Source organism: Triplophysa rosa, linkage group LG9 (assembly GCF_024868665.1).
Source record: "Triplophysa rosa linkage group LG9, Trosa_1v2, whole genome shotgun sequence".
NCBI classification, from domain to species: Eukaryota; Metazoa; Chordata; class Actinopteri; order Cypriniformes; family Nemacheilidae; genus Triplophysa; species Triplophysa rosa.
This window is the reverse complement of record NC_079898.1, coordinates 4333763-4357575: the sequence shown is the minus strand read 5'-3', so window position 1 is coordinate 4357575 and position 23813 is coordinate 4333763. Positions and strand designations below refer to the sequence as shown.

Below are 23813 nucleotides of genomic sequence, written 5' to 3'. Positions count from 1 at the left end.
TCTCTGACAAATAGGAACTTGTGTGATTCAACTGTCCTTTTCTATAAATATATCTAAATATCTAGGTTATATGTTGCCATTGTGTATATATCTTGCCATTTTTAAATAATCTGTAATTGTTAAATAGGCAAGTTAATTCAGGCTTTGTTTGTATTTGTACNGACCTGACAAGAGCTGAGATGATAGAGCTGGATAAAGAAGGACGCGGTCTCTTGACATGTCTTCACCACAAAACTTCAAATGCTATTAGATTATTAATGATAATCTTAAACTATAATTTATTTTATTATTAAGTTTATTTATTTTATTTAGCCTTGTTGTGCAAGTTCTCTGGAGCTTGTGCAGAGGCAGCAGCTTTTGCCAGAGGGGAACTGGAATCCCCTGGTTGGGCCTGGGTTCTCCTGAGGTTTTTTTTCTCGATTAGAGTTTTGGGTTCCTCGCCACCGTTTGCATACTGTTTTTGCACTATCTGCCTGACCGGGGGGGCTGCTTTAGAATTTTAAAGTTTTACTTAATTAATATTGCATATAGGAATTTATAGTCTGTTATATTTGACCTGTGCTTCTCTCTCCTTTATCCTAAATGTGTGCTCTCACTGAGCGTGTGTGTGTGTGTGTGTGTGTGTGTGCGTACTTGTCTGTGTACGCACGTGTGTGTGTTGTGTGTGTCTGCGTGCGTGCGCATCCGTGTGTGTGTGTGTGTCTCTATGTCTATGTGTGTTAGTACGTGAGCGTATTGTGTGTGTGGAGTGTTTTGTATGTGGGTATGTCTGTCTTCTGTGTTTTCAACCTGTTCTTGTTTTTGCAGGTACAACTTTAATTATTTTGCTTATAGTCAATATGTCTCATGTACAGCTGCTTTGTAACAATGAAAATTGTAAAAGCGCTATATAAATAAAGTTGAGTTGAATTAGTTCAAGGTTTTTCTGGCCCACACTATACACAGATGTTAAAACCCACTGTAACACGTGCCATATGCCAAAAGACAAGTGCTGTGTCCCAGCGGGGAAGAGCTCCCCTACAACCTCTCCCTGTGATCTCAACCCCTTTTAGGCGGATCGCTATGGATATTCTGGAACCACTGGAGAAAAGTATTATGGGACATCGATTCATCCTGGTGATCAGCGACTATGCCACAAGGTATCCTGAGGCAATACCACTTCGGTCCATTACAACACCCAAGATCATCCAAGTACTGATCCACCTCTTCTCTCGAGTCGGCATACCTGGGGAGATCCTGAAGGACCAGGGAACGAATTTCACGTCATGGCTGATGGGACAGCTGAACACGCAATTGGGCATTAAAGCGGTACGGACAACTCCATATCATCCACAGACAGATGGACTGGTGGAGAGGTTCAATCAAACGCTGAAGAACATGCTGCGGAAGTTCGTGGCAGACACGGGAAAAGACTGGGACAAGTGGCTGCCATTTGTGCTGTTCGCCTATAGAGAGGTACCTCAAGCATCAACAGGCTTCTCACCTTTTGAACTCCTGTATGGATGGCAGGTACAAGGACCCTTGGACCTGTTAATGGAAAGCTGGGAGAAACATGAAGTGAAGAAGGAGAAGGGGATAGTACAGTACATACTGGAGATGAGAGATCGGCTGGAACGGTACCGAGAACAGGCTAAAGAGAACCTGATGGAAAGTCAACAGGCACAGAATAGGTGGTACGACCAACACGCCAGGCTACGACAGTTACAGCCTGGGCAGAAGGTGTTACTACTCTTACCAACATCAACACACAAGCTTTTAAGTGGCAAGGACCTTATACTGTGGTTCGCAAGATGGGACCAGTGACTTATGAAGTCCATCATCCGGACAAGGGCAAGACCAGGCAGATGTGAACTTGCTAATGGAATGGAAGGAGCCGCTCGGTAAGGGACCAGAGACATCATTGCTGGTGAGGAAGGTGGAAGTAGAAGAGGATTCAGAGGATGTTAAAAGGGAGCCATCTGTGGTGAACCTAAAACACCTAGAGGACCCCAAGAGGGAAGGGCTGCAGCACCTCTTGAATCAGCTTCCTACTCTGTTCTGTCAGAGGCCTGGATGGACTGAGCTGATCCACCACACTATCCACCTGTCCGACCCAACACCATCAGTCCGATGGTGATCGTCCCCAAGAAAGACGGATCCCTACGTGTCTGCATCGACTTCCGCAAGCTCAACGCCCAGTCAAAGTTTGATGCGTATCCGATGCAAAGGATAGATGATCTACTGGAGAAGATTGGGAGAGCCAATTATATCACCACACTAGACCTGTGTAAGGGATACTGGCAGGTACCCCTTAACCCTGACCAATGGTTAGGGCTGTACCAATTCACCGTCCTTCCGTTTGGTCTTCATGGAGCACCGGCCACCTTTCAGAGGCTGATGGACCGATTCCTCCAAGGCTGTGAAGACTGGTCTGCGGCTTACCTGGATGATGTGGTGATACACAGCAACTCATGGCCGGAGCATCTACAACACCTGCAAAAGATCTTAAAGAGGATAGACAAGGCAGGATTAATGCTCAACGTTTCCAAATGCGAGTGGGCAAGGCAAGAAACCAACTATCTAGGGTATCATCTAGGCAATGGACAGTTAAGGCCACAGATCGACAACTCAACTCAACTTTATTTATATAGCGCTTTTTACAATTTTCATTGTTACAAAGCAGCTGTACATAAGACATATTGACTATAAGCAAACCAATTAAAGTTGTACCTGCAAAAACAAGAAAAAGGTGAAAACAAAGAAGACAGACATACCCACATACAAAACACTCCACATACACAATATGCACACATACTAACACACATACACATAGACACAAACACACGGACGTGCACGCGCATGCACACACACACACGTACACAGACAAGTACGCGCACACACAAAGACATGCACACACACACACGCACGCACGCACGCACGCACACGCACACGCACACACATGCACAGTGAGAGCACACATTTAAGATAAAGGAGAGAGAAGCACAGGTCAAATATAACAGACTATAAATTCCTATATGCAATATTAATTAAGTAAAACTTTAAAATTCTAAAGCAGCCCCCCGGCCAGGCAAATAGTGCAAAAGAACAGTATGCAAACGGTGGCGAGGAACCCAAAACTCTAATCGAGATAAAAAACCTCAGGAGAACCCAGGCCCAACCAGGGGATTCCAGTTCCCCTCTGGCAAAAGCTGCTGCCTCTGCACAAGCTCCAGAGAGCTTGCACAACAAGGCTAAATAAAAATAAATAAATTTACTTATAAGGTAAATTATAGTTCAAGATTATCATTAATAATCTAATAGCATTTTAAATTTTGTGGTGAGGACGTGTCAGGTGACCGCGTCCTTCTTTATCCAGCTCTATCATCTCAGCTCTTGTCAGGTCACCGCTTCCCATTCTCCGCTCTACCATCAGGTCAGGCCATGAACTGCATCCTGCTCGCTGTGGTAACCTTGGAACAATGAGACAAGACTGGCTGAGAGTAGAGTACTGTTCTGCACTCTTTGATGCAACAAGTACATCAGTTGTGTTTTTGGTTCCGGTTGATCTAACTAATGCAGCCTAAACCCTCAGAGATTTATATTATGGAAGAGTAGTGTATGCAAGATTAAAAAGATGCGTCTTTAGTCTAGATTTAAACTGACAGAGTGTGTCTGCCTCCCGGACAGTGCAGGGAAGACTATTCCAAAGTTTAGGCCCTAGATAGGAAAAGGATCTACCACCTGCACTTGATTTTGAAATTCTAGGTATTACCAACTGACAGGACGCCTGAGAGCGTAATGCACGTGAAGGACTGTAATACAAAAGGAGTTCATTCAAGTACTGAGGAGCTAAACCATGTAGGGCTTTATAGGTAATAAGCAAGATTTTAAAGTTAACGCGATGCTTTATAGGTAACCAGTGCAAGGTTGACAGAACCGGGCTAATATGTTCATACTTTTTTGTACGTGTAAGAACTCGAGCTGCCGCTTTTGGACCAATTGGAGTTTTTGTAATAACCTGCAGGGCAACCACCTAACAGTGCATTACAGTAATCTAGTCTTGATGTCATGAATGCATGAATTAACTTCTCTGCATCTGAATTGACAGCATATGACGTAGTTTAGATATATTCTTAAGATGGAAAAACGCAATTTTACAGGTGTTGGCGACGTGGCTCTCAAATGACAGATTACTATCGAATAGAACGCCAAGATTCTTTGCTGACGACGAGGGTTTTATGGAACATCCGTCAATAGTTAAACAGTATTCTTGGTTGTTACTTATAGCAGTTTTCGGTCCAATAAGTAACACTTCTGTTTTGTCCGAGTTCAGTAATAAAAAGTTGTTACTCATCCAGTTTTTTATATCGACTATGCATTCCATTATTCGATGGAACTGCTGTGTTTCATGAGGCTTCGAGGAAATATAAAGTTGAGTATCATCAGCATAACAGTGAAAGCTAACTCCGTGTCGCTTTATTATATCTCCTAGAGGTAGCATGTATAATGCGAAGAGCAGAGGCCCTAAGACTGAGCCCTGTGGTACACCGTACTGGACTTGCGATTTGCGTGACACCTCATTGTTTATTGCTACAAATTGAAAACGGTCGGATAAATAAGATTTAAACCATTTCAAAGCTATTCCTTAATGCCGACATAATTTTCGAGTCTATGTAGGAGTGTGCTGTGGTCAATGGTATCGAATGCAGCACTAAGGTCTAGCAGCACCAATAACGAGATACAACCTCGGTCAGACGCCAATAGCAGATCATTTGTAACTCTGATCAAAGCAGTCTCTGTACTGTGACATGCTCTAAATCCAGACTGGAATTCTTCATTGATGTCATTCCTTTGGAGGAAGAGCATAATTGAGTTGAAACTACTTTTTCCAGAACTTTAGATATGAAAGGTAGATTCGATATAGGCCTGTAGTTCCCTAGTTCTCTAGGGTCGAGTTGGGTTTTTTGACAAGGGGCCTTATAACAGCCACCTTATATGCTTTAGGCACATGTCCTAATGTCAGAGATGAGTTAATTATAATAACAAGAATTAGGATCTAGTCATTATCACCAGACAGCCGATGTGCTCTCTCGTCAGTTGATCGCCTCGCGGAGAGTGGCGACTCCCTCCCCGCGCAGCCGGCTCATTTGGGGGCAGTTTGGCCAGGCACAGGTGGTCCTGTTGCCTCCCCGGACTCCACCCATTGTCCGCTTTGGTACTCCCTGTCCGAGGTACCCTCGGCATGGATGCCCTTGCCACAGCTGGCCGCGGGACAAGCGGAAGTACGCTTCCCCCCAGTGAGCCTCATTGCACAGGCCTGTGCAAGGCCAGGGAAGAGGAGCATCAAGTGGTACTAGTTACGCCCCTTTGGCCTAACCAGGACTTGGTTCTCGGAGCTGAGGCTCTGACAACAACTCCCCCCTGGCCGCTCCCCCTGGCGGACAGCTTCCCCAGGGGAAGGGGCACGTTACGGCATCCCAGGCAAAACCTGGTCTCCATGTCTGGACGGGACGAGGAGATCCTGAGTGACCCACCCCCGGTCCGGTTGGGACGTCACTCAGGCTAGGGCTTCGGCCACTGGGCGCTATACGCCCATAGGTGGCTGCCTCTTCTCGTCCTGGTGCTCTTCTCGGCGAGAAGACCCGCGGAGTTGCTCGGTCGGGACGAGCTGTCCCGTCCTCAAGAGAGACGGGGGAGTAACCTCTCCCCTCCACACTGGGAATGTATGTAGCCGCTACGGCCGCTCATCATGACCAAGTGCTGGGTAGCCTCTGGGACAGCACGACCTGGTCATTAGGTTCCTAAGGGGCGCGAGAGGGTGACCACCTTATCCGCGCTCCGTACCCTCTTGCGACCTAGGTGGCGGGCCTCAAGAGGCCCCGCCCCCTTCGAGCCTCTCGGGGTTGCCGCTCTTTCTCAGTCTTGATAAAGACGGCTTTCCGCATGGCCTCACCTCCAAGAGGGTAGGGGATCTACAAGCACCTCTCCTGTCACAGATTGCCTAGAACTCGGGGCCGGGATTCTCACGTTATCTTGAGACCCCGCCCCGGCTACGTGCCCAAGGTTCCCACCACTCTCCCGAGAGACCAGGTGGTGAACCTGCAGGCGCTCCCCACCGGGGAGGAAGACCCAACCTATCCGTGTTGTGCCAGTACGGCACGGCGCCTCTACTTGGACCGCACGCAGAGCCCAAAGCTCTGAGCAGCTCTTTGTCTGTTTCGGAGGTCAGCAGGAGGGAGTGCTGTCTCCAAACAGAGTCTGGCGCACTGGATCGTGGATGCCCTCGTTAAGGCATACCGATCTCTTTCGCCCCTGCCCGTTGGGGGTGAGGACACCCCTCGTGGGCACTGGCTCAGGGCGCCTCTCTGGCAGACATCTGCAGAGCTGCGGGTTGGGCTATGCCTAACAACTCCGTGAGGTTCTAATACCTACGCGCGGAACCGGTGTCAGCCCCATCCTGGCAAGGTGTGGGACCGGCAGCCGGTAGGGCATACGCCTGCGGAAGCCCTTCCCCCTCCGGGGGGAGCAGTGGCGATCCCGCCTCACTTCTTTCCCCTCGGGTAAAGAACAGGCATTCCATCCATCACTAAGCACCCTTCCAGGGGACAGGCTGGGCAGAGCAGCCCTGCCCCCTTAGGCCGGGGAACAGTTGAGTTATCTCCCACATAGCTCTAACGGACCTAGTGCTCCAGACGTGGTAACACCCCCTCCGTGGGCTGTTCCGTCTGATGTATCCTCATGAATGGTTCCCACCTTGGCAACCCATGACCTCCCCAGGTGGACTCCCACCTTGCGGTTAACTCCTGCAGTCCTGCAGTACGGCGGCAGTTCGATTATGGGGGCTTCCCAACTTTTTGTGGAAAGCTCTGGGTCCCCCTTCCTCTCCACTGGAAGGTCATAATTTCGCGCTAGCGTGTTCGTCTGACTCGCCCAGGCCAGTCAACGTCGCTCCGCAGAGATTGTGACGCGGCTCAGTGCTGTGGCGTTTTCCATAGGAACCCCATTCTGTCGGTTCGACACAACGTCGAGAGACCGACAGAAAGGGAACGTCTTGGTTACGGATGTAACCTCGGTTCCCTGATGGAGGGAACGAGACGTTGTGTCCCTCATGCCACAACACTGGCCGCCCACCCCAGCGGTCGGGGGAGGATGCTTTAGGCTCCTCAGACCAAAGGTGAATGAATGAGCACGCCGGCTTCCCTCTTATACCCGGACATCCGGGGAGGAGCCCGGCATGCAAATTTCATTCGCCAATTTTCATTGGCCTTTTCTAAATACTCAGAAGATGATAGGTTCTCAAGACAAACCCCATTCTGTCGGTTCGACACAACGTCTCGTTCCCTCCATCAGGGAACCGAGGTTACATCCGTAACCAAGACGTTAGACTTCTGGGAAATGCTAAAAGAGTTATTGTAAAGTGCTGCGACACCTCCCCCTCTGCCTTTTAGACGAGGTTCATGTTTATAATAATAATCTTGGGGGACAGATTCATTTAAAATAATATAATCATCTGGTTTTAGCCATGTTTCTGTCAAACAGAGCATGTCTATTTTATGATCTGTTATCATATCATTAACAAAAAGTGCTTTATTAGAGAGAGATCTAATATTTATCAATCCGAGTCGTAATAGTTGATTATCTGTATTTTGTTCATGTTTAATTTGTTTAACTTTTATTAAATTACTTTCAAGAGGTTTACACATTATTTTATGTGTACTATTTTGTGATGTTTGGGAGAACGGATTATTATTATTATTTTGTGTATTCTGCGACGTGAGACGGCAAGCAGACAGTTGGTTAAGCCATTCTGTCTGCTCCCTGACCTGGGCCCCAGCGAGTCAAGCTTTAGCATTAGCATTATTAAGACTTTTTTCCATATTTCTAGACAGGATGGAAGCCCCATCCCAGGAGGGATGGAGACTGTCTTGTTTCAACAGGTCAGGTCTGCCCTCAAACCTCTTCCAGTTATTTATAAATAACCACCCGGCCTGCAGCCTCCTCACAACCCCCGGAGAGAAAGTCGGTTACCACCATCTGGGTCCCCGGTCTGTGGACCACCTGAAGCTTAAAGGGTTGTAAGGCCAGATACCAACGGGTGATCCGCGCGTTCGTATCTTTCATACGGTGGAGCCATTGGAGGGGCGCGTGGTCCGAACAGAGCGAAAACTCCCTGCCCAGGACATAATAGCGGAGGGTGAGGACGGCCCATCTGATTGCCAAGCATTCCTTCTCAATGGTGCTGTACATAGTCTCTCTCCTCGAGAGCTTCCGACTAATGTACAGCACCGGCCGTTCCTCACCCTCTACCTCCTGGGACAGGACTGCTCCCAGCCCTCTGTCCGACGCGTCCGTCTGTAAGAGAAAGGGGAGATCGAAATTAGGAGCGTGCAATAGCGGGCCGCCACACAGAGCAGCCTTTATTTGGGTGAAAGCCTGCTGGCACGGCTCCGACCACTGGACAGAATTTGGCGCCTCCTTTTTAGTGAGGTCAGTCAGCGGGCTGGCGAGGGCCGAATAGTCATGCACGAACCTCCTGTAATATCCCACCAGCCCCAGGAACTGCCTCACCTCCTTTTTGGTCTTGGGCCTCGGGGAGGCTGCAATCACTGCCGTCTTATCAATTTGGGGAAGCACCTGCCCGTGACCCAAGTGGAAGCCCAGATACCTGACCTCCACTCGCCCAATTGCACACTTCTTTGGGTTCGCCGTGAGTCCCGCTCCTCTCAGCGACCTCAAGACCGCATTTAAATGCTGCATATGCCGCTGCCAATCATTACTATAGATGATGATGTCATCCAAGTAATCAGCGGCATATGCCGCATGTGGTCGCAGTAGGCGGTCCATGAGACGCTGAAAGGTAGCTGGGGCTCCGAATAAGCCGAAAGGAAGTGTGACAAATTGGTGTAAACCAAACGGCGTAGTGAAAGCTGTTTTTTCTTTGGATAAAGGAGATAAGGGGATCTGCCAATACCCTTTTGTCAAATCCAATGTCGAAAAAAAATGAGCCGAACCTAGCCGATCAAGCAATTCGTCAATCCGCGGCATTGGATATGCGTCGAATTTCGACACAGCATTCACCTTGCGGTAGTCCATGCAGAACCGGTCCGAGCCGATTGGGCTAGCCCAATCACTACTGGACTCCTCTATTACTCCCATCTCTAACATGGCGCTTAATTCTTCCTGAACCACTTTTTTGTGTTCAGGCAATCGATATGGCCGGCTATGTATTACGACTCCCGGTGTGGTCTCAATATGGTTCTCAATGAGTGATGTCCGGCCAGGCAGAGGCGAGAACACATCGGCAAAACGAGCCTGCAACTTGGCAACGTCAGTGATCTGGGACGGTGAGAGGTGATAGATCGGTTCTTTCCCCCCACCTCTGGCCCGAAATCATCCTCTCTCCCCACCACCATCGCCAGCATCACTGCGTCCGCCTCACTCCATTTTTTAAGGAGGTTGAGGTGGTACAATTGATGTGTATCGTTTCTGTCTGGTCTTACCACCTCATAATTGAGATCCCCCACTCGCCGTGTAACCACAAAGGGTCCTTGCCACTTGGCGAGTAATTTTGAGCTAGATGTGGGTAGTAATACGATGACTTTCTCTCCCGGTGTAAATTGACGTAGTCTAGTGCCCCTATTATATTGCCGGCTTTGTCTGTCCTGGGCCTGTAACAAATTCTCCATAGAGAGCCGCCCCAGCGTGTGGAGTTTTGTTCTCAGGTCCATGACATACTTTGTTTTGTTGTTACTAGTGGTAGGTCCGTCCTCCCAAGTATCCCTTAGGACGTCTAACACCCCGCGGGGCTGACGCCCATAGAGTAACTCGAAGGGGGAAAACCCCGTGGAGGCTTGAGGGACCTTGCGCACGGCAAATAACAGGGGCTCTAGCCATTTATCCCAATTTTTGGCGTCCTCGTGAACAAACTTCCGGTTCATGGTTTTTAAAGTGCAGTTAAAAAGTTCGACCAGTCTGTCCGTTTGTGGGTGGTAGACGCTGGTACGAATCGTTTTCACCCCCAATAACCCATATAGTTCGCGGAGTGTCCGTGACATGAACGTCGTGCCTTGATCCGTGAGAACCTCCTTGGGAATTCCCACGCGGGAAATTACAGAGAACAGAGCGTCCGCTGCGCTCTTTTGGCCGGAAATATTGCGGAGTGAAATATATCGTGTTGCATAGTCCACAATGACCAATGCAAAGCGATGCCCTCGTGCCGATCGTTCTAACAGCCCGACCAGGTCCATACCAATTCGTTCGAAGGGGACCTGTACTAGAGGGAGAAGGCACAATGGTGCTTTTGGGGTGGCCGGTGGGTTTACCAACTGGCATTCACGACAAGTGGCGCACCATCTGCGCACATTCTTGTGGATGCCCGGCCAAAAAAATCGGGTTGTTAGGCGATTTAGTGTCGCGATTTGTCCTAAGTGCCCTGCCATTGGATTTGAATGAGCTGCCTGGAAAAGCATTTCCCGGCGGTTCTTTGGGACGACCAATTGTGTTGTATCCTCTTTTGATTGAGTGTCTTGGGTCACTCGACACAACCTGTCTTTTATAATGGCAAAATATGGATACGTGAGTGGCCGTGCTGGTTGGAGACGCTGCCCGTCTATCGTGCGGACCTGTTCAAATGCATTTTTGAGCGACTCATCTCGAGATTGATCCAGGGGAAAATCATCGCACGATGAGAGATTCTTCATCTCAATCACTCTCTGTTCCCCTGAACCCGCCATCGATGGTCCCGGCTCGGCCTCTCCAAGCTGCACCACCGCCCCCTTCCGCTCTGCTTTGCTCCAAGAGACACCTGCACATAAATGTCCCAACAAAACACTAAAATCCGGCCAATTTGTCCCCAGAATTGACGGGTGTCGGAGGTGCGAATTAACGGCTACCTCAACCGTATGCTTTTCCCCCCTAAATTGTATCGACAGAGACACTAAGGGATAACTCACCACCTCCCCGTGCACACACCTTACCTTAACCTCGCGGCTCGTATCCAATGCCGTAGAATGAATCACGCCTGGGTGGATCGAGGTTTGGTTACAGCCTGAATCCACCAAGGCCTGATAGGTACCCCCCTTTATACTCACAGGTATTTGGTACAGGCCAGCTTGATCGAGGGCAGCCCGCAGGGCGTCGGGGATCCGGATCACCGCACCAACCTCCATAACCGGACACCTCTTGATGAGGTTGGGCAAACACGAAGGGCTGGCCGCCGTCCCCAAGCTCCAGCGACCGGAAGCGCTGGCGCTGCTGCTCCTGGGTCAGTCCAACCCACTGGAGGATGGCCTTCCGGAGGTCCGCGTAGCTCCGGAGGTTCTGCACCGGCAGCTGTTGGGCCGCGAGCTAGGCCTCCCCGGATAACAGCGGAATAAGCCGGGCGGCCCAGCTGTCCCGGAGCCAGCCAGATACCTTCTCTCACTACTCTCCAGGAAGGCCTCTGGGTCGTCCTGCGGCCCCATCTTATGCAGCAGCAGTGGAGCAGACGGGCCGACGGCCGATGGTGCCCCCACGGTATGCCCTTGGTGTGTAATCCAGCCCCGGAACAGCTCGCGGTCATCCATTTGTAGGTCCAGCAGCACCTGATGGTGCTCTTGATGGAGTCCCGTGAGCGCCTGGATGACGTCCGTAAACGGCGTGGTTGGCGGCGTTTGCATGTCGGCGGCGTTCTCCTTCCTTCCCGGGTTTTGGCACCAGTGTAGAGAGGTTCAAATAAAAAGGAAGGAAGGAAACAGGGTCGGCGTGGCTGAGAGGATATTTTAATGTTCAAAACAAAACACAAAGTAAAAGGAAATAATAATTAAATGCCTCCGGGCAGAATCTCTCGCTCGCTTGTTCCTCCTTCAGCTCAGCCAAACTCTCCTCTCCTTTGTTCTCCCCTCGTGCTCGTTTTTATCCTCTTCTTGCCAATCACTGAAACAAGAGACAGGTGTTTATAATCAGCCTTTGACCTACTTATGTCCCGCCGGTTTCCTGCCCCTCTCTCCTCAGACTTCGCTAAACCACGCTCCCCTCGCCACAGAGCGGTTCTGGCTCAAGGAAACCCGGATGAGGAGCGACCGGTTGTCTACCTCAGCCGGAAGCTGTTGCAGAGGGAAACAAGATATTCAGCTATCGAGAAGGAAGGACTGGCCATCAAGTGGTCATTGGACAGTTTGAGGTACTACCTACTAGGTCGAGAGTTTGACCTAGAGACAGACCATCGAGCCCTGACCTGGATTCAGTCCATGAGAGACCACAATGCCAGAGTCACACGGTGGTACCTTGCCCTCCAGCCATATAGGTTCCAGATAAAGCATCATCCGGGTTACCTGTCCAGGTTCCCGGCCAGTACGCGGCTTGGAGAGGGGGAAGGTAATGTGAGAAACTCACGGTATCTACCACCGCTGGGGAAGCAGCACTAACACACATACATACACTTACACGCACCTACATACCTCATTCATTCTCCACTTCCCTCCTTTTCACAGATTAGCGCTGTCGGAGGTGTGGGTGCACACGCAACACCAATAGCACATGGACATATTCTCCCATCTCTCCACTTTCCCATTCCAAAACGGTTCCCGTACATTTTCATACATACCTTGCACTCTGTCTTTGTTTGTTACATGTTTTGTTAAGTCCGGTGAACCAATGGTATTACGGTAGGAAACGTTATCGGCCAACCCGAACAAACCAGCGGTAGAGCTTATGATGGCACTTCCGGGTCCCGCCAATGCAACGTGGCGGGAAGTGGGCGATACCATTGTATATTGTTAAGTGTTTGGGTGTTTGGTTAATATTTATATATGAAGTTTATGTGTTATGTGGTTGTGTTAAATGTAGTATGTTAAGAGTGACATGTTACTTACCCGTAGACATGAGTGGTGTAAAATGTGACAGAAATGTATACTTACCTGTGTAATGGTAGGGCCCAAAAAGGGGGTAGGGTTTGGCCTTTATAAGCCCAGGCGAAACTCCAAATCAGGGCTTGTTCACCAAGTCGATGCAAGAGTGCTACCGTGGTGCCTCACGCAATCTAAAAACCTGAGAATACAGTCGTTTGTTTGATACGTTATCGGTGAAGGATTATTTTTCTACTTTTGATTTTCTTTTCCTTTTATGATTTCATTTGATACTTTGATTTTATTGGTTACTGGGACACTGTGCATATATACCTTCATTGTGGATTACATTTTGGCACTGTAAATAAATACCACCTTGCACAGGAGTGCTTCTGCGAGTGTGACATCATTTTTTTCATCCATATTGGACCCTTAATTCCTCCCGAAAGACGAGCTGGTAGGCTCATTTTCATCACACCATTGTTGTGCCATTCATCCACGACCATCACCTCATGTTGCAGCATGATAATGCACGGCCCCATGTTGCAAGGATCTGTACACAATTCCTGGAAGCTGAAAACATCCCAGTTCTTACATGGCCAGCATACTCACTGGACATGTCACCCATTGAGCATGTTTGGGATGCTCTGGATCGGAGTATACGACAGCATGTTCCAGTTCCTGCCAATATCCAGCAACTTCGCACAGCCATCGAAGAGGAGTGGACCAACATTCCACAGGCCACAATCAACAACCTGATCAACTCTTATGCGAAGGAGATGTGTTGGACTGCGTGAGGCAAATGGTGGTCACACCAGATACTGACACCCCGGACCCCCCCAATACAGTAAAACTGCACATTTTAGAGTGGCCTTTTATTGTGGCCAGCCTAAGGCACACCTGTGCAATAATCATGCTGTCTAATCAGCATCTTGACATGCCACACCTGTGAAGTAGATGGATTATCTCGGCAAAGAAGTGCTCATTAACACAGATTTAGACAGATTTGTGAACAATATTTGAGAGTAATAGGCCTTTTGTGTACATAGAAAAAGTCTTAGGTCTTTGAGTTTAGCTCATGAAAAATGGGGGCAAAAACAAAAGTGTTACGTTTATAATTTTGGTCAGTGTAGATATAAAAAACTGGATGGCTTGCAACTTTACCAGGGCTGTACATATATGTTGCATGTGCTATGAAAAAATCAGTCTGTGTGAAGAATAAATTTACCAATGCTTGTGATACAGTTTGGCAAGTGCATTAACAGAGCAGCTCGTTTAAGTGAAGTACGTTTGTTGTTGTGCTTGTATATGTGTGTCGTTAATCGCACCGCTATTTTACTTAGATTTAGTCTATTTTGCGATTGAAACTCGTTTTCCAGCTGCGTTGATAGAGCTCTATGATTTTCGTGACTCAGAACTCTGCTATTTTAACATGTCATCTTCCTGTGCTGCGTGTCTAAGTGAATGAGGTTTACAGTTTATCATACTACACAGATGACGGTCGTGGATTGGTCTTTGTCTCACTGTATGAGGACATGAACACATAAACTTAATCTCCAGAGTTCTTTGAGAGAGTATTTCATGAACTTATCACTGTTTGAGAAAAGCTAACCTCAAATACAAACAAACTCAAGCGTCTTTGTGATGACCCACCAAAATAAAAGTTCGGTTAGCCTGAACACTGAGATTAAAATTTCTGTTTGCTCAATTTCTGTTTTTCTTGGTTTTGGTTTTCTTGTACAGCTTTTGATGCAATGCAAATTGAATTTAATTAATAACCTCTGATGTCTGATTTTGCTGTTAGTCATTATGACAATCAGAATAGTGTCAATGAAAGTCAAGGAAGCCATTATAAAAGCAAGAATAAAATGACACACATTGAACAAACCTAAATCTACTGTTTAAAAAGAGAGCTCTGGTAGGCTTAGTAATGTTTAAACCAAGGAGGACTGCTAGAACTGATGACAAAACCCTTCTTACTAAAAAAGAGCAGATGTAAATGTGCAAATGACAGTTCACAGAAGAACTCATCAACAGAAATAGGAAAGCTATATTTCCAAGTTACAAACCACGTGTGAAACATGACCTAAGGATGTTTGGCTGATATCGATCGCTACTTAAATGATGACAAACACTATTCATTACAATAAATTGAAAGTATATTGTTGCTGTCATAATCTATTGTTGCAAATAGAATGCTTATAGTATACTGTATACACACTATAGCTGGTTGATACTGTAGTGTAGGACAGTGGGTCAGTTTGCGGCTTGCAGAATGTTTGCAGAGCTCTGCCGGAGCCTATCTGTGACATACTACATCTGTCTCCTAGTGCACTACCCTAGACAGTGATCCACTGTGAACCTAACAGAGAGTTTGCCTTTGTTCCCATCCTATCTGAAAGTTTAGCTGGTATGATTGTAAACATCAATTACTTTGTGTTGCAATTCTATTTTCTAAAAGTTGATTATGTGCCAATAACACATTTGAAATAAAAACAATAAAATATTATTTGTGTCAGAAAACCTGAAGAGCTGTCTTCCTAGTTAGCAATTTTGGCATTCGCCATAGAATACACATCTATGATGCACAGGGCCAATAACCCCCCACCCCTATGCCATGCTGCATGTTTAAAGACCCCAAACAGCAGCATTTGAGTACAGAATGATTCTTTCGGGAATATGGCGGCCAGTGTTTGCATAGGATAATGTGTCAAAGGAATGAAGGCCTCCTGGGCCCGAGGGTGGAGTGGAGCTGATGGATCAGATTTTCTTCTGAGCAGGTTCTGCTTGGGCTGAAGTCAATGCTGGGACCAGAGATGTCTCTTTAAAATTGCCTATATGATCACTGCGGGAACGGGAATGAAAGGATCGGCAGTGAACTGCTTCTCAGGAATATGTAAGTGCATTTTAAATATCTAAAGTTGAACTGATGTCAAACCATTACGGTTCAGCAATTGTTATGCTTACATGGAAATGCTTTAAACATAAACATGTTAACAGTACTTTATATTGTCAATACACGTCGAAACATTTAGCTGGCCTGTTTATTCTTTTATTAAAACGTCAAATTAAAAGTTACAATTATCTTAAAAGTGTTTACAAAGATTTTTTTCTAGACTTGTCGTTAGAAAATAGAAATTCTTGCTGCAAATAATGAAGTCTAGTATTGATTATTTTACAGCAGTTACCTCCTTTCTATTACTTCATATGCTTTTGGAATTTAAATATGAGTTAGGAGTCAAGTTGATGTGAATATCAAGCATAAAGTATGTACTGTTGTGCTCAGTTTTGTGAAATACAGTTGGCATTTAGGTCTCTACTCCTAAAAGCATTATTTGCATGCATTGATATGTTCACACTTTAATGTTTGCAACTGTTTGTTACATCTTATTTAAGTCTAATTTACTGCTCTTTTGAAGGCATATTTAGATCCCCACAGCTATCATTTTCACAATCCCAGTTTTGAGCAAAATGCTGGTCATCACAGTTCTTCTGGCTGTCTTTGGCCTGGTCAAATGCCAAGATTTACCAAGTAAGCACCTAATTGACCATGAAAGTCAGTTTCATGTGGAAGACAAAATGGACTTTAGAAATTTCAAGTGTCTGCAGGTGCACCAGAATGATGTGTAAGACTTTATTTGTTTCTCTTTTACACCAGTAGAGGGAAGCAGGGACCAGTTTAAAGTCATTTCTAGTCAGTTTGTCATATTGATACAGTGGAGTCTGAACTTTGAATTCCATATCCAGTCTCCAATCACATCTACATCTTTTCCAGTGTTTATGTCTTTCCTTTATTGCGTAACATTGGAGAACAAAACATTACAGAAACTTTGATAAATAATTGGAAAATAATATTTTGCATTACGCTGCCAAGGAGTGTCTTAATAAGTCATTACATGTGAGAGCTCATGGAAATGTTAGCTTCTTCAGTTTAAATGAAATCACATCAGCCACATTCAGTTTTAAAAATTTAATTTGGAATACCAAAATCTAGCTTAAAGACCAAAAACATTGTCCTGAACAGTCCATTTGATTTTCTCCCCTGAATGCGCTATTATTGTGAGACTAGTTTCCTCATCTTTGAACGTCATTTCCAATTACATGAATTCGACACCGTTTGCTTTTGTGCGTCACATTAATATTGTGTTTATTTTAGCGTATGACCTGTTGGAAGAGTTTTGCCTGTCTAAGTCCAGAGGGGTGAGAAGGGTTGATGGATCTGGCCCCGAAGCGGTGGCGTACCACATTAACCCCTCCCTCCATCTCAAGAAGAGCACGAGGTATTTATATCCTCCTACTCAAGGAAGACTTTTCCACTCTTTCTGCTTTTCCATTGAGAGTAATCATGTTTGCCTCCAAACAATATCTCTCATGTCCTGCTTCTCACAATCTTCCAATGGTGTCATCTGGACTATTATGGGGATTTCATTTAAAAATACGCGGCTGCTCGTACATCGGTTCACAGCCACCCACTGCTGGCATAAGCTCTGCGTTCCGACAGCCATAGTGTACCATACGTGACTCAATTAGACAGCTTACATAGACAATACATTTTGCCTCACACTAGATTAGTATGGGCAAAGCTTGAGAAAGTCATCTTTAAAATGAATAAATATTTCAGTATTTATATGCAACTATGTCTCCTGGATTTATTTTTTCACTGACCTTGTGACAATGTATTCTGGGATTTCCTTCTTTGTAAAGGATACATGCAAAGCTGCATGTGGATAAATGGCCTACCATTTGAAACAGGCCTTGCCTCAGGATGCCTTAAAACAACGTCTTTGTAGGCAACTCAATAAGTGACCTAATGTAGGGAACAGAGCTTGCTGTCCTCAAATAACATGCTCATTGTCCTCGAACGTTCAATTTATGTGTTTGTCAAATATCAGCAGCTGTGCGTTTGTGTCAGCAGTGGTCATCCACAGCTACCTCCCACCAACATCCCCTAGTTGACCAAAGAATCATGTTTGTGCAGTGAGAACAAGACAAGAATAATGTCAGGAAATAGTTACCAGGAAATGTGTTTTCAACAACAACAAAGAGAGCTCGAGGGAGAGCCGTGGAACCACACTGTGCATAGATGATCACATGGAAACATTAGGTGATCATTTCAACAAACTGATTATGCTTAAAAACAAACAGGAGCAGAAAACCAATTGGAAACGACTGGAGAGCATTTGGTTTAGTTTAAACTCAACTTTTAACCATCATTTATAACCCATTTTCTTTAGTATACAACAGGAATGCTCGTGATTTAATTGATTATTAATAATACGTTTTATAATGAGAATTCTGGTACGTTCAGAAATCAGTACACATTTCCAACTGCAGGTTACTTTATGTATTTAACATGGTTACAGATTACAACTTTAACATGTGAAGTTGTACTGAAAGCAAATCTTGCATTTGAAAATGAGTATTCTCTGAAATACCTTAGAATACCAGCAAGTACATACTCTAGTTCAAGAACATGGCAGAGTTTTGATTTCCCACAACTGTATACAACCATAAGTACCATCTGTCCGCACTATTGTATGGGTATTCATTTCCATTCACTGTTATTATCATATTTATGAAAGAAATTATGAAAAGATAACAATATTGGCCAAGTTATATGTATAAGATCATACAGCATTATTTGCATTACTCAAAAACTCCTTTCACTGATGTCTCTTTCTCTCCCATCCAACCATCTATCCATCCATCCGCACAACCCACCCATGCAGTGATGTCTACCCAGATGGTCTACCTTCAGACTACTCCGTCATCGCCATCTTTAAAGTGAGCAAGGATACAGCCAAAACATCCTGGAATCTTTGGCAAGTCAGTGACCCCGAAGGCCGGGACCAGGTGGGCCTGCGTTTTCAGGGCAACACTCAAACTCTGGACTTCTTCTACACCAGACCAGAAGGCACGCAGATGCTGCGGACATTTCAGAGTGTGGAGAAACTGTTTGACGGCGAGTGGCACAAGTTGGCATTGAGCGTGAAGGGAGAGCAGGTGAAGCTCATGGTGGACTGTGAGGAGGTCAGCGTGGAGCCACTGGATGAGCCACGGCCAGTGATCCGAAAAGGTTTTACCTCCATTGTAAAGAGGGCTGTGGGTGACCACTCAGTCTCGGTAAGTGGTAAAGAACTTTGGTATCACTTTTTAAAGACATTAGAACAACATGAATTGAAATGAGAAAGAATTTGAATGTTAGGTGGACAATCTATACAGTTTAAAGAGAGTTTTGTTTCAACCCATGCTTGGGTAAAATATGGTCAAACCCAACTATGGCTTTAAATGAACCCTCTAATGTCCAAATTTGGCCCAACCGGGGGTTAAAACAATGCAACAAAGATTCATTTAAACCCAACCCAGCGTTTCTTTAGAGTAGTTACAGTACTAAATTATTTAGAAAGCTTCTTAATTTGAGGCAAGTTGACTGGTCAGCCTAATTTGATATTACAGACACCTCTTGGCTTCCACAGGTGGACCTGCAACGGATGGAGGTCTCCTGTGATGCTGACCAGGCATACTCGGAAGGCTGCTGTGAACTCTCTAATGTGGTTAGTCAGCTGCCCCGTGTGTTTGGGCTCTCGCTCAACTATGCATGAGTTTCCAGCTGATCTCCAGCCTGTTCTCATTGACCTGTTCCTTAACAGTGTGGAGGATATGCTGAGATTGGTTTAACAGCAAAGAAAGAAAGAGCCACCTGTAAATGTGTACATGGACAACCTGGTGTTCAGGGTCGCCCAGGACCCAAGGTATCTATAACCTCCCCGCTCATTATACTTCCTGAATATTACATGAACAAAATACAACCAACAGAACATTTAGAACTGAGTCACAATGTTAAATAAACACTTAAACACTCTCGCTGCTGTCCTTCTGAAACCTTATATCTCCGTATTTCGTGAATACGTAATAAATCATTATTGTTAGTCACTTTTTATGTTTATCATTAGGTTTTGCAAATATCTACCCCAAAAAGTATAACAAAAGCGATTGTTAACTTTGACAACACTGAAAAACTTGGAAATTCAGGGTTTTGGAAGTACAAAGGCCATATGTGAAATTAAAACAGTGCTTCTGAGCCAGTGTTGTTCACGTCTTGCAAAGTGGCCTATAATGAATATGTGCATGGCATGTACACATTTAGAATTGGGACAGGAAAATTTACTCTATTATTTTTCGGCAGGGTCACAGAGGCATGCCAGGGCACACGGGGGATCCAGGCAGACTGGGCAACTGGGTAAGAATACTGTCTGAAATCTCTCACTATAGTGTGTAAGCCTGCTGTGTTTGAGTTGGGCAAACTACAAGCAGTAGTCAATGGTCATTAGAGTCTTAATAGAGGAACATTGACGACGTATGGGCAAACATGCAAAAGCAGGAATGAAAGCAAATAGAGAGGATTGAAGGAGGGATGGGGCGGGGTTGAGGTGGGGTTAAGAATAGATCCTGCCTGGCAAGTGAAGTTGGAAAATGGCAGTAGAAGCATTACTGTACGGTATTATGGAAACAAAGTGAAAAGTCACGACTCGCTTTAAAAAATTGGTAAACACACAATGTCCTTTCTCATACACTCGTCCCGTGACAAACAGGAAACTGACAGCAGCAGTAGTAACTGTCAATGACTGACAGTTATTATACCGTACTATTCTAGCTAAAGACTATCAAATAGTTAAGAATGCAGAAAAATCTTTGTCCAACAACAACTTATATACTAGGGAGTGAGGTAGGTAGGTAGATGATAGATAGATAGATAGATAGATAGATAGATAGATAGATAGATAGATAGATAGATAGATAGATAGATAGCAGACACACAATATAGAAAACACTATAAGTGAATTTTACAAATTTAAAAGTTTTCCTGTTTTTATGATTTCTTTTTTGTTATTTCCTAAAATCAGATATGGAAAACATAGTGTTATTGATTTTTTTATACAGAGATATATAGCACAGAGGTCGACCCCATAGCCTACGTCTATTACAAACACCCAAGTCTCAGTTAAGCTCAAGTGCACATAGGGAAACCAATATCCTTCAAAAGGGTCTCTTCAGTAAAACGGATAAATAAAATAATGTTAAGTAAAATTTAAAAAGTCAAAGCCTTTTTGCAATGAACATGCTGGTTTTGGCCTTATTGCCGGCTGTAGTCATGTCCTCTTCCCACATAAAACACCAGCGATGTCAACTACCTGATATAATGCACCCGCATTCGCATAAAGAAACCATGTTGACAAGTTTCAGTAAGTAAGGGTAAAATGCACAAGATATAGTACCTTCAATTCCCTGTAAATGGCAATATTGCTTCTTCTGTAGCAGAAACAAACTGCTGCAGATAAAGTTAGGTGCCATGCAAAATGTAATGCGTAATTGCATTAGTCATTACAAATGTAGTGAAGTAAAGAGTACATGTACTTATTAAATTTAAGATAGTATCTTTAATACCCAGTACAACTAAGTAGCCAAAAAGATACTTAAGTACAGTAACTAATTACATTTACTCCAATACTTAACACCACTGTTCAAAAGATTACACATGCTTGAGTCTCGATCTAGGCCATTTACTGCATTCTTTAGTTGTAAGGCATTAACCAATCCAAGAAGCTCTCAAGATAAATCGCAACACTGCAAACTTTGAAACCTATGCTTGAATGTGCTTGTGTAAATTAAGGACGTTGTAGTACTTTCCTGGGAATTTGTCCATTTAACCCTTTTTTTAATTAATTGTAAATCACACGGATTTAGTTTTCAACGAATCTTTTGTTCAATAAAGAAAACTAATAAGATTTTTACTTCCATAATTCTGCTGCCAAACTCTATTAGAAATGGCCAGATCTGATAAAAGATGGCATGTGACTAAGATGCTTTCATAACCTTTATATTTATGGTACACTCGCTTGCGTTTGAGTTGAAATGGTATAAATAAACCAATGGAAAAATCTGTTGTGGCGTCAGGCTTCAAGTCTCTGAGACGAACTCAAAGAGAGCAAAGTCATTAGAGTCTAAACAGGCCCTTCAAATCTACAGGACACTGTCTGCTGATCAGCTTAATTAAAGGACATGACAAAATGCATCAGGATCCAATTACTTGTATACAGCCGGGTTATGCATGCTCGGCCCATGTTTGTGAGCGACCATAGGCGGTAGACTTGATTCTTTCCACCCTATATTTATGACTAATTTACCTCTTTGATCCGAGTCCAGTTCTCTGTGGCGTGCTGGAGTAATATCTTTAAAAGTCAGCCCTGGCGGCGAGTGATGCAATGAACATGCACTTTTCCAAGCAATCTTAAAATAATAAATTCTGCCTTTGCAAAGATGAACTCAAGTATATAACGTATATATGCCTACTACTTAAAAAATGTGATACAGTGAGAATTCAGTTGAAGTGGAATGTCAGGCTGACGGATTGTACAGCAGAATGCAAGACTGACTGTTTACTGCCGCCCTGCTGGGAGCTAATGAATGCATTTTCTGCCCCACAAAGACACCATCTAGTTTCTGCTGTGTGTGGTCTCTCTTTGTATTAGGTGGAGTTTGTAAAACTCATTATGATCCTCTGCAAACTAATCCCGTGATAGAGGTTAGTCCACTGGTCACACAGATGAGTTTGAGTTTAATGTAGGCCCTACTGTTCTTAAAGGGAGTTCTTTGCTAACACAGTGTTTGACATTAGCCAGGCTGACACGCACAGAATCTGCCAGCAGAAAGCTCTGTGGATTTTCACAGACATTACAAACTTTCATGTTTGTTTATGAAAAGATTTTAGTTAATGTGATCGTGCTTTACAGTAGCTAACAATAAGGGACATCACACTGACAGTCATTTGCAGAAATGATGCAACCAGAAGTAATTTATTTTCAATCCGAGATGACATGAGCAACTGCGACCATTGGAAATGTGACAAAACTGAGCTATACACCAACTTGATGTGGCAGTTATTAATAGGAGTGCAGATCGTGATCTGATGCATGATAAAGTAAGGACTGTTTATTGTGATTAAAGTCGCGATCGTTTTTACTTCCGTATTCTGACGGAATTTTGAATGAGAAAAAATAGGTGCCGTGGCTTGTTTTTTACGGCGATTTGATTGGATGTATAAAAACATCTGTTGCATTTTGAAATGGAACTGGGAGCAGACTGACTGTTGAAGGGGAGGAGCTAACGGATGCTCTGCCCAAGCCGTCTAACTTACGTCATTTGAGATGTTCACTAGAGGGCAGAAGTGCATTTTCAGATTTTAAAGGAGCAATGTGGGATTTTTAGGAGGATATATTATACAAAACTATGTCTTCAGAGGTGTATAAAGACCTTACATAATGAACCATTATGTTTATATAACCTTAGAATAAGCTATTTCTATCTACATACAGAGCGGGCCTATGGAAAATGCTTAGCTTTATCATAACTTAGACTGCGTGAATAATAATGCAAACGTATAAAATAAGCGAAGACAATATACAAGTAGCACACTGGTTCCTGATAAACAATAATGCTCAAAACAGCTCCGTTACACAAAGCTAATATTACAATATACCTTGGTTCTAACAAACAGAAAAACCAATGTTACTCACATACTGATCCGAAGTCCTCGCCGGTTATTTTTAGACGATTTTTCTCCCCGTCTCTCTGCTGGAAAGTATCTCTGCTAAAAACCTTCGCCATAGTACTGCGGGTACTAACGCATCAATGCTGGAAAGTCTTAATAATATTAACGCAGGTCCTAGCTCCTGCCTGACTTTTATCCTTCTTTTTATCCTTAAAATCCACAGACCCTTTCTTTTTATTTAATAAATAAGAAATTGCTTTTTCTACAGTCTTTCTAATGCCCACTTGCTCTCTTGGGGATCGGTGCCTTGCTAAAGGGTCTCACATTCAGCCGTGGTATTGAAGGTGGAGGAGAGCGCTGATCATTCACTCCCCCCATGTACAATCCCTGCTGGTACTGAGGCTCGAACCTGCAACGTTTGGGTTACAAGTCAGAATCTCTTATCATTAGGCCACGACTGC

General features: G+C 44.7%; 1 protein-coding gene across 1 annotated transcript in view; it reads left to right on the top strand.

Annotated features, from left to right (window-relative positions):
* The first annotated feature begins 11936 nt into the window (after positions 1–11936).
* Positions 11937–23813, top strand: part of zmp:0000000760 (collagen alpha-1(IX) chain) — a 34009-nt gene continuing 22132 nt past the window's right edge. Inside the window, exons 1-7 of the mRNA XM_057342208.1 lie at positions 11937–12333; positions 16264–16335; positions 16960–17083; positions 18533–18926; positions 19280–19357; positions 19454–19555; positions 19990–20043. Coding sequence (XP_057198191.1) covers positions 11937–12333; positions 16264–16335; positions 16960–17083; positions 18533–18926; positions 19280–19357; positions 19454–19555; positions 19990–20043 — 1221 coding nt within the window. The remainder of the gene's footprint in view (positions 12334–16263; positions 16336–16959; positions 17084–18532; positions 18927–19279; positions 19358–19453; positions 19556–19989; positions 20044–23813) is intronic.